The 11,109-nt window shown below is 42.1% G+C and overlaps 1 protein-coding gene across 1 annotated transcript in view; it reads right to left on the bottom strand.

Moving 5' to 3' along the window:
* cep152 (centrosomal protein 152) overlaps positions 1-11,109 on the bottom strand; it is a 33,019-nt gene continuing 21,910 nt past the window's right edge. Inside the window, exons 13-27 of the mRNA XM_056282458.1 lie at positions 10,264-10,354; positions 10,045-10,175; positions 9,535-9,663; positions 9,316-9,451; positions 8,574-8,759; positions 8,061-8,321; positions 7,035-7,166; positions 6,269-6,916; positions 5,989-6,064; positions 5,677-5,844; positions 2,008-2,092; positions 1,705-1,784; positions 1,118-1,274; positions 924-1,027; positions 1-818 (exon numbers count right to left, since the gene is read on the bottom strand). Coding sequence (XP_056138433.1) covers positions 1-818; positions 924-1,027; positions 1,118-1,274; positions 1,705-1,784; positions 2,008-2,092; positions 5,677-5,844; positions 5,989-6,064; positions 6,269-6,916; positions 7,035-7,166; positions 8,061-8,321; positions 8,574-8,759; positions 9,316-9,451; positions 9,535-9,663; positions 10,045-10,175; positions 10,264-10,354 — 3,202 coding nt within the window. The remainder of the gene's footprint in view (positions 819-923; positions 1,028-1,117; positions 1,275-1,704; positions 1,785-2,007; positions 2,093-5,676; positions 5,845-5,988; positions 6,065-6,268; positions 6,917-7,034; positions 7,167-8,060; positions 8,322-8,573; positions 8,760-9,315; positions 9,452-9,534; positions 9,664-10,044; positions 10,176-10,263; positions 10,355-11,109) is intronic.

Below are 11,109 nucleotides of genomic sequence, written 5' to 3'. Positions count from 1 at the left end.
TCATTGTTGAACAAAAGGACTGTTAAAGCCACTGTCTTGTTGGCACTGCCTCAGCTCTACAAAAACAGATTGTGAACCAACTCTGTTCTGCATCCCCTCAGAGCAAGGTGCGTGTTCTCTGTGCCTAGTTCTCTTTGTGGTAGCGAAGGTCAAGGTCTTGGTATGGGTTGGCACCATGGGAATCTCATTATAAGCGGTCACATCAGAGGTGTCCTGGGTGAGACTCATGAACTCTCCCAGGTCACGGGGTGATGCAGCATATGGAGAAAATGGCCTAACAGGTTCAACTCTCCTTTCAGAGTCAGGGATCATGCAGGCCACATTTGAGCTTTGGCTGACCTCACTGCTGCCAGCCTGTCCCTCATCTCTAACAGCAGGCTCCTGGACAAGTAAGGCTTTGCTAAGAGAGTCTGAATTGAGGATATGATCTGCTTTATTGGAGTCAACTCCCTGCAGGTAGCCCACCCTGCTTTTACACCTTACAGACATATATGCCAAGTCCACCTGGGGAGTGGCAGCCATCTGATGAGGGGGTTTATAGGAGAAGAGGGGTGCAGGAGCAGAGCCCGGGGTTTTCAGCCTTGCTTCCTTCGATGCTTCCTCCTCCCCAGACATACACATATCCTGGTGGGCAGCTTTATTCAAAGGCTTTTTCTTCACCCCTGTGGGCATTTGAGGATCTGGGCGAAAGTAGCTCTTCTCCCTACAGGTCCACTCATCTGACCTCTCTGGCGTCTGAATTACTGTGAAGACGTGCTTAGGAAGACCGGCTTTCCTTCCTGAAGTGCTGCAGCTGACAGAAACAGCTGTTGATGAACCTGTCAATACAGAGCATCGTTCCAGACCACTTGAAAAACAAAATTAACACTTTAAAATAAAAAATCCCCTTTCCTACGGCACTAGTTTTGCATGACAGAACTCACTTGGTAAGCTGTGATTCTTTCCAGATCTCCTTTTGACAGGTGCCTCCAAAACTTTGGCCATTGCTTCCATCTTACCAGCAGCATTCATTATTTTGTTCTCAGCCCTGAGGAGGACAGCAAGATGAGTACACTCAGTCTTGATAGCCTTAATGGAAAAAAACACAAGCGTGTTAGGGACAATGCTAGCTGTTTGCCTTGTGGTATCTACTCCATCCTCTTGTAACTCCCGTAGACAGGTCAAATAATACCGACGCAATTTCCTGGCAGTGTCCCGTCTCTCTCTTTGCATCTCATCACAGATCATCTCCCCTGCCCGCTCCCTACTCTCCTGGAGGTAGCGTAGCATGTCTCCTGCCATGCAAACACAAAAGACAAAAAAGGGCAACAGAACAGCTAAATTAGGTTGGAATAGGCGAAGGAGACCTTGAGCAATTCAACAGCAAAAGAAGAACTCACAATTTAACAACACTTTAGGTAATGGCTCCTATGTGATGTGTGATATTTATAGCTTAATATTTACTTTTATATCACATTAACTAATGCACAGGGACTGCCATAACTGCCTTTTACATCAGCGCCTATGTTTCTATTAATCAAATGTTATGGGAAAGGAGGAAGGAGAGCTGGTATGTTGGCACCAGCTGTCCTGCAAGGTCAGAGGTATTGTTTAATTAGACCCATGACACCATCAAAAGACTCCAGAGGATTTTCTGGCATCTCACAGACACCATTTTTAATCCAAAAAGCTTCTATAGTCTGTTAGAATGGTAGAATTACCAACCTCTAATCTTTTCTACAGCTGTCAAGTACTGCTGCTTCATCTCTTCAAGGCCATTCTGCAGACTTTGTTGGCAATTAGAACTTCTGGTAGGAAGATGAATTAATTTGTTAACATGATTTTATCACTATTTAGTACATGTGATACATACTGTCATCTAATTAAAAATCAAAACTCTTATCAATGAGACAATAATTGATCTCATCTACAGCACATATGTACATGTGTTCTTATGGCAGTAGAGCATAGTGGGCCATAGATTTGGGCTTTAAAAGCTACACCGTGACAAAAGAAAATCTTACAGACCCCATTGATTCACTGGATCTCTTGACTTCCTCCAGCTGCAATAGGTGGTCTTCCTTTATCTTACGTAAACTGCCCTTGTGCTCGTCTGCAGGAAATGATAAGTTAAAAACATTAAATTGGGGGTGTGAAAGAAAACTAACATGAAACATTAAAAGAGTAATCATTTGTTCAAAGTGTTCCTGATTAATTGTGTATTTAATTCTCTATGGCTTTTGGTCAACTCTACTTTAAAAGGAAGTCGTGTTATGGTGTACCAGGCTCTGTCTGAACACTCCAGAGAGGAGTTGGGAATGTCTCGTTATGGGGGATGGGAAGTTGTTTTCTTCTCTTCCCATCTTCTGTTCAACTCTTACAATGGCGTGTTATGTGGTGCAAGAAGCTGTCATGAGATAAATCATATAGGGAGCTCTCAGGAGCCCACAATTCTGCTTAAACCTGTAGTGCAGAAGTTTTGTCTCCCCATTCTGGCAGTGAGAGTAATTACTTCTCTTCTTTCAGCACTCTCCAACAAGGGAAAGCTGTGCCATTGGTTATCCATGTTTGTCCTCACTTTGATGGCTTTTTTTTTGCCATTAATCCTTCCTCTGAACGCCAAGTTTCATTTTTTTTCTGGCGCATCAGAAACTTTTCTTGGAGGCTTCTTAGGTTTTTCTGCCACAGCTTCCAAGACTAGAAGCCTTCTGGCCCTGAAGCTCTGAAGGCAAGCCAGAGGCATACAAACACTTCCTTCATATGGAAGTTCAGCTCTTTTTCAATGGTTTTACGGTGTTTAATGGATTTAAGAGTTTCTACATATTGGTTGAATATAGGACTGAAGACAAAGAAGTTAGGTTTTTGGGCAGAAAATTTGCTGGTGTGTATTTGATATTTACCAAAAATAGAAATCGATTGATAATGTACAAGGCACTGACATCATTAAGGCTATTCCTAGTTACTCCGAACAAGACACGCTCTTTTTCAATGTTGAAGTTAGTGATTTTCCTGTGTATTAAGTTACTTATATCAGTCCAGAGGTTTCTGCTACATGCACATTCCCAGAAAGGATGAATTAAAGTTTCATCCTTGTTTCTGCAAAAGCTACAGCTAGTTTCAATATCAATATTATATCTAGATAAGTATGTCTTAACAGGTCTTTGTTCTTTAAGAATAATGTTGTGTCCTCAGCTAATTGATGATAATAGTTTTGTCAGCAATGGATATACCTAAAATACCACTGTTTTTAATGTGAATTAATAGAATTTGCATAGCGAGCAAGATGTACCATGTGATAATTTGATGGAGCAATTGCTATTTTTGTAAAGGGTTCTAATTGCATTTGAGAAGGTGCTACCAAAACCAAAGAGATCCAAGGCTCTAAAAATGAAGTCATGTCTGGTGTTCGGAAGTTCAGCTCTAGCAAAGCAATCATTGCTGGTTGACATAAAACGCATGACTGCGCATCACCTCTAGTGTGCCAGCGCGGGAACGTTGCCACAGACACCAGATTTAAAACTCCGGCATACTGCGAAATACAGATAGATTTACCTGGTGGTGATAACCTTAATCATCAGCGTGAACTCATTTGGCAAGGGCTTAAATAGCACGGACATTCATTTATATGTTAAAGTCCCACACTCTACTGCTTAACTCAGTGTCTTGTAATCCTATCTGTGCCCCCCCCCCCTTAACTGGAGATGACCAGATATTTAGCCAACCTATGGTATAATGTATAGGAAATGTATATTAATTGGCTGAATTTGACCAATGCGCAAGTCTTTCTTTGTTTATAAAAAAGGTCTATAAGGAAAAGATTTTCTTTGTGCATTTGAGAATATAGGGAGAATAGAGGGAGGGTAGCACATGAGTGATTCTTCTTGTACTCGCAGTATTGTATACAACTTATCTTCATCATTAACCATCAGTGTTTTGTGTAATCAAGCCTGAGTCTTGAGTGTTTGCAGGCAATTTCCACGACATTTTAAGATGTTCCGCCGCGATCTTAACCTGCTGACCTTTTCTTGACAAGGTGACCAGTCCACGATCGAGATAGTTCCTAGGAGGCCAAGTAAAAACAGGGTTTTTTCAAGACACCTGGGGTCATCCTTTCAGGGAATGGGATGGCAGTAAGTGATCTAAATTTTTGAAAACGATTTAGTGGGTTATAGCAAATTAATGGACGCATGATTATTTGTGTGGAAATTGCATTTGGTTACGCTTCCAAATTCTAAAAGTGGGTTTAGCTTTAAAACACCCATTGATGGTTGTTGAGGTTTTGTTGTGTGTGATGACGTCGTGGATGCTCTGAGCTTAGAGGGGGAAATTTGCCAATAGGGAGAGAGTTTTTTCTCTGGCCTGGGTCTGTCTAGTTTGTTTGTGTAAAAGTCCTCCTCCTTTTTCCTTCTCACTAGAGCACCTGTCTGTGTCTCTGTGGGATACACAGAGTAGTTGTGTATTTGTGTCTGTGAAGAAACAGAGAGGGGAAGAACATAGCAGCTGTCACATAAGAAACAGAGAAAGCAAAATAAAAGAAAAAGAAAAAAGAAAGCAAAAAAAAAAAGACAAAAAAGAGAAAGGGAATCCTTTGGAAGGGATTTGCCTAAAGGAAAGAAGGCTCTCAGGGAGGGCGTGGCCCTTGCCTTTTCAAAAGGGAAAGGAAGGACCTTTCACCTAGGGAAACAGGGCTCTCAGGGAGGGCGTGGCCCTTGACTTTTCAAAAGGGAAAGGAAGGACCTTTCACGTAGGGAAAGAAAGCTCTCAAAGAGGGCGTGGCCCTTGCCTATATAAATCAAGTCATCTATCCATCCATCTATCCAAGCCGCTTATCCCAACTGGGGTCGTAGGGATGCTAGAGCCTATCCCAGCAGTCATACTGGGCGGCAGGCGGGGAGACACCCTGGACAGACCGCCAGTCCATCACAGATAAGTCAAGTCAAGTCAATTTTATTTGTATAGCCCAATATCACAAATTACAAATTTGCCTCAAGGTGCTTTACAGTAACACAACATCCTGTCCTTAGAAAAAAGGGAGAGGAAGGAACTCTTGCCTAAATAAGATCCCTTTTGGATGTAATTCCAATAAAAGTGCTAGCTGACGGGGTACACTTTTCTCTGTACAGAGATGAGGTACAAGACCTCATACTACAATCTTTCTCTTGGCGTTCTTTCATCCATGCAGAAATATCAGCAAGGCATGACGATATCCGCGCTGAGACTGTGAGGTCATCTGGCGGGAATGATAGGAAGAGCTGGGTATCGTCAGCATAGCAATGGTATTAGAAACCATGGGAGCGGATGATTGCACCAAGTGTGGTGGTGTATACTGAGAAAAGAAGGGACACTGACCCATCTTTTATTGCAGCTTTTCCCCTGAATCACAATGTTGATATACACTCAACAGATTTAATGATTTCTATATCTCTGAATGTTTGCATTTGAACCGATTGAATGCTTACTTGGGGAAGCATGCTCGTAATCGCATTTCCCTATAAAACTGTGAAAACTGGGAATTGAGCCTTAAAAAAAAGTAATTTCAAATCACATTTATAATATTTGAAAATTTGCATAATGTATTGAATTGGTATTAAAATTCTATTGTAATATCAAATTGGGTGGCACCTAGCCATACACATTTACAGTGAATAATTTATTTCCACACTCAACTCAAGCCACTTTGAGGAAACATTTATCTACCTTGGAGGCATTGCAGGGCAGCCTTGTTCTCTTTGACAGTTTGTTGGAGCTTTCGGCAGGCCTTCTCCAGGTGTCTCTGGAGGTCCTGGTTCTTTTTCTGCAGCCTGCTTATTGTGCCAGCACACTGTTTTCCACAGCGGGCCTCCTCTCTCTTTTGGGACACATAGCCTACCAAAAAGTATCGTATTTTCATCAAATTATGTTTTTGCAGGGATTTAAGCTTGTCATTAGGAGTAAAGTGTAAAGTTTTCACAGTACCATAACTAATGAGGGGGCCATAAGCGAAACAACAATGAAACACATATTACATACTTTGCATTTTGACAATTTCTCTCTCGTGTTGTTCTTGCGTTTCTTTCAACACACAGCAGAGCTTCTCTTCACTCATCTGTAGGGGTATAAATTCACAGTGATCAAGAGAAGACGCAAAAATGAAGCCACTTAACACACATACAGTAACATTTCAACATAGCAGTACTCAACTGGCGGTGTAATATTTTTATATTCAGGTGATTCAGTAATAATGGAGACAGGTCTACCTGGGCCAATTATTAACAGATGACAACATTAGACTTGAGAGACCACGACTCACTTTCTTCCATTCCTTTTTGGCCTGGTACACTGCTTTAGTGAGCACATCTTTGCATGATGACCGAATGATATGTGCTATCTCTGCAGTGGTCCCATTCAGCGTCATAGCCCCTTCAGTGTTTTGTTTCTCAGTGTTGGCGTCCCCAAGGAGTTGTGCCTGAAGCTCTTCCAGCCCAGCCTGAAGCTCTACCAGAAATTCCTCCCTGATCTGCTTTCTCTGGTCCTGCTCCTTCTTAGCCTGCTGAGCGCTCCACTCCTCTTCTCTAGCCCTCAGAGCCTGCTGCCGCTCAGTCTCCATTTGCAGGCACAGTTCCTTCTTCTTGAGTTCTGACTCCTCTCGGGTCTGCTGCAGAGCCTGCTGCAGCTTTCTGTCCTTCTCTTGTAGCTTGGCATGGCACTCCTGCTCGCTGCGGACCTGGATGGCGGAGAGCTCCTGCTGTTTGTCTCTGTTCCAGGTTGCCCTTGCTCCAGCCAACTCAGCCCTAAGCAGGGCAGCCTGCTGTCCCCTCACTTGCTCCAGCTGGTTCTGTAGAGATGCCACCTGTTTCTGGAGCTCGTCCATCCTCTGGGCTTCAACCCATTGCTCCACCAGTGGGTCTCTGTGCCTCTTATGCCACTTCTCTTCTGCCAGCCTTAGGGCCTGGGACACCTTTTACAATCGGAGTGATGAAAAAGACTTGAACATTTAAAAAGTAAATAAATAAGAAAAACAAGAAAAGAGAATGCAGCTTCCCATGACCATTTAGAAAAATAAATGTTTGATATACCTGTTGTTGTACATTGTTCTCTTGCAGCTCTTTCCACTTTTCCTCCTCTCTTTGGAGATTGGCCTTGTACTCTGGTAAAGAGGTTAAATCCTCAACCCAGCGGCTGTAGGCCCTGGTTACTGCTCCTTCCACCTGTAACAGTCCCAGATTTAGTGACTGTCAGTCTGCATATTAGACATGAGGACAAGAGGACTAATGAACCAGTGCAAGAATGAGGAGAAAATATCATAATAGTTCAATAGATAGAGCTTGGCGCAAACTAAAAAAGTGTAAGGTCTGGTTTCTACTAGAGTAGCATACGCTAAGGTGGTGGTGGTGGGCAGTATGGTGGCCCAGTGGTTAGCATTGTGGCCTCACAGCAAGAAGGTCCTGGGTTCAAACCTCAGGCCGTCCCACGTCCTTTTTGTGTGGAGTTTGCATGTTCTCCCCATGTCTGCATGGGTTTTCTCCCACCATAAAAAAAGCATGTTAGGGTTAATACTCCGGCCTGTGCCCCTGACCAAGGCAATGGAAAAAAGAACTGGGAGTTGGTCCACGGGCGCTGCAGCTGCCCACTGCTCCTATACAATAGGATGGATTAAATGCAAAGAATAAATTTCACTGTAACCTGTGCAATGACGAAATAAAGTTGCTATCTTCTTTCTTTTTCTGGCTTTTCTAAGATGTACTGTATGTACCGTAACATGCTTTTATTTTTTATAAGTCCATTATAATTCTGTTTATCCTCTTTCAGTGTTGTATTGTGTAAATTGTGTAAACACAACATCCATTGCACGTTGTCCGTCTAGGGAGAGAGATCCCTCCTCTGTTGCTCTCCCTGAGGTTTCTTCCTATTTTTTCTCCCTGTTAAAGATTTTTTTTAGGGAGTTGTTCTTTATCTGATGAGAGGGTCTAAGGACAGGATGTTGTGTTGCTGTAAAGCCCACTGAGGCAAATTTGTAATTTGTGATATTGGGCTATACAAATAAAATTGACTTGACTTGACATGACTTTGTGTTAACTATTGTAACAAGAGGCTCATCTCACCTGTTTGGTCATGTCCTCTAGGTGTTTCTCCTGAAGCTCACTTTGAATCTGTTTCCTGGTCTCTTCTACTGCCCTGGCTTTAGCTCTGTGAGCTTCCAGCTGCAGCCTCTCTTTCTGGGAAGTGAGCCTGGACTCCAGCTCCTCAAGTGTAACTGTCACACAGTTGGCCTTACTCTCATCGGTCTGAGAGGATTCCTCAGCAGTGTCTATGTCAGCCATTTTCCTAGCCTCCTCCAACCTCTGAGTCCAGGTCCTCTCCATCTGCCCAGAAGCAATTATACATTAGAGTCTGATATGTGACAGTACATGTCCATTAGGTGGCAGTATTAATGCATTAATGATGGTTTGGCAGCCTGTTCAGGGTGTCTCCCCGCCTGCCGCCCAATGACTGCTGGGATAGGCTCCAGCATCCCTGCAACCCTGAGAGCAGGATAAGCGGTTTGGATAATGGATGGATGGATAGATGGATGAATTTAACAAAAGAAGTTGAACCCAATATATAGTCATTTATACCTTTTCCAGTTCCTCCTTACAGGTGGCCTTGACTAAGGCAACCTGAAATTTGACCTGTTGCTGGATTTCAATGTCCTTTTCTTTGGACCAAAGAACTTTGAGCTGGTTCACTGAGGCCTGATGCTGCATCTCAAGCGCCGTCCTCAGCTTCTCCATGGCTGCACTGCTTTCTTCTCTCATCTTCATCTGGGAATGAAAAATTATCCATCAAATTCATTTCTGTCTACATGTTATATTTGTTTTACACAGGGAAATATTAATCTTGTGATAACCTCTGTAAAAATTGAAATTTTCCTAAACACAACAACAACAACAACTGAGTTTTGTATAGCACCTTTCAAGGAGCCCAAGGATGCTTTACACTAGCTAAGAACACACACAAAAAAAACCCCGACCAAAAAGTGTTCCAGATATAACAATCAAAACCTTGATAATAACAATAAAATAACTATTAAGAGCTTGTTGTCTAATCACTCCAAGTTTTGACACAAGTAATCTCTAAAATTGTAAGAAACACCAAAATAAGCAGCTGGTATATGTCAACAAAAGGACACCAAGTGAAATCTCTAAATGAGTGACCACATCCCTTAAATAACAACCAAATATCTTTAGGAGTTTTCTTTATCAGAACTGATCATTGCATGGTCAGTTTATGAAAACAATGTTAACTCTGTTCCAAGCCTTTCCAAAAATGTTACTCTCATTTTAGATCAATTTGGGGTTTCAAGGATGTTTGTTATACCTCATTTTCTTTCATTAAAGCTTCTTCTTTCTCTCCTCTATGAAGGCGCTCATCTAGCATGTCTTTCTCCTTGCAGACCGCTATGTAACACTCTTGTACAGCTACCATTTTATCACTGGCCTCCGACAGCTGGGTTCTGTATAGAAAAGAAGTACTGCAAATGAACTGCAAAAAAATCCAAAGGATTACAATTTACAGGGACAGATAATGGTGACTAACTCTAGCTGTTGGATCTGCTGCTGGTGCTGGGCAGCCAGCTGATCAATCTGAGCATCGCGTTCCAGAGTGAGCTCAGTTCTGACCCGTTTCACAACGTCATCCCTGTACTGCTGCTGAATCCTCTCATACCTAAGCACAGAGACAGAAACTCAACACTACACCAAATCATGGAGACGGAGTCATTTGGTTCATTTCCATCTTGTTGCAGGATCATTTTGGTGTGTTTTGCAGTTAAAGGATAGCACTATTAAGATTTATGGACACATGTACTCCAACTGAAATTTAAATTGTTAATTGCTGTTGGGGTTGACGCAAAAATATAGCAAAATGCTGACTTTTTATTGTATTTACATCTGGGTGGCTGTGGAGGCAATTTTCCAGCTTTGGGTGTTGCTGTAATTTACCATTCCCCGTGCAACTACAGTGTAGTTGCACAAACAATGAGGGAATGGTAAATTTAACATACCCCCTTCAAATTGTAATCCCATCTTTTCTTCCTCCATGCCTTACCGTTCAGCTGCCTCCTGCTTCTCTTGGTCCAACTCCTGGATCATCTCCCTCATCTTGGTGCACAGATCTTTGTTGGCAGACCTCAACTTCTCCTGACTCTGCCTCAGCTCTTTGTTGTTCTCCTCCAGCACCTGGAAGTATAAAAGAAATACAGTCCTGTACAGAAACACAATCATATAACATAGGCTGATTTGATTCAGTGATAGTTGGTGATCAAACCTCCAGCTGCGCCTCCAAGTGTTGCTTATCTTCCTGTAGTCTTGTTAATTCCTTTTGAGACACTCCAGTCATTTCTTGAGTACAATCCAGGCTGGTCCCTTTAATCTACAGCAAAGTAATTTTATTTATGATCATCATGATTATCTGCATCAGCACGAGTATTAGTTATTTGTGCTACTTGTGATGTTTTAGTTTTGTTGTCTTTGTATCATTCTGTTGGTTGAGTTTCCATTTTCAAATTCATTCATATTTCTGTCATTGTGGTTATTTTTCAGTCAAGGCGAAATGATTTTAAAAATCTGTTAGGGTTTCATTAATGTCTTTAACACCAAAAGTCTGGTATTTTTCTGGGTTTCAAATCCTGGGATGGTTTCTAAGACCCCCTTTCAGACCACCAAGTCAGTGACCCCCCCCCCCTTTACACACAGCCCGCAAATTTCGTAGTTTTAGTTATGTTAGGACCCGTCCTACCCTATGATCATTCCTTTGAAATCCCTTGCCCATTTATGTTGTTCTTGACAAAATGGTAGCTGGACTTTATTTTTACAATTTGTTGCTATTTTCCAAATGTTGCAAGTGTTTGCACAACATGCAGTTTCTTTTTGCTGTTGTTATTACACTGGCTCTACACTACAGGAACAATGTGGCTGCATAGGATGCAATATTTGGCTGCTAGATTGTGAAACCGTTGTCTGAACATATGCAGTTCAGGAACACAGATGTGCACTTCCACTGGTTAAGTGATTAAATGTGATGGATAAAACACAACCCAGAATGCATTTCCTTCTTTTTCAGTCATTTTTCAGCATCTTATCATTAACGCAAGCAAATAATAAGCCCAAAATA

This window comes from Lampris incognitus, chromosome 6 (assembly GCF_029633865.1).
Source record: "Lampris incognitus isolate fLamInc1 chromosome 6, fLamInc1.hap2, whole genome shotgun sequence".
In the NCBI taxonomy this organism is placed as follows: Eukaryota; Metazoa; Chordata; class Actinopteri; order Lampriformes; family Lampridae; genus Lampris; species Lampris incognitus.
Note: the sequence above shows the minus strand (reverse complement) of the source record. Positions and strands in the feature narration are given on the sequence as shown.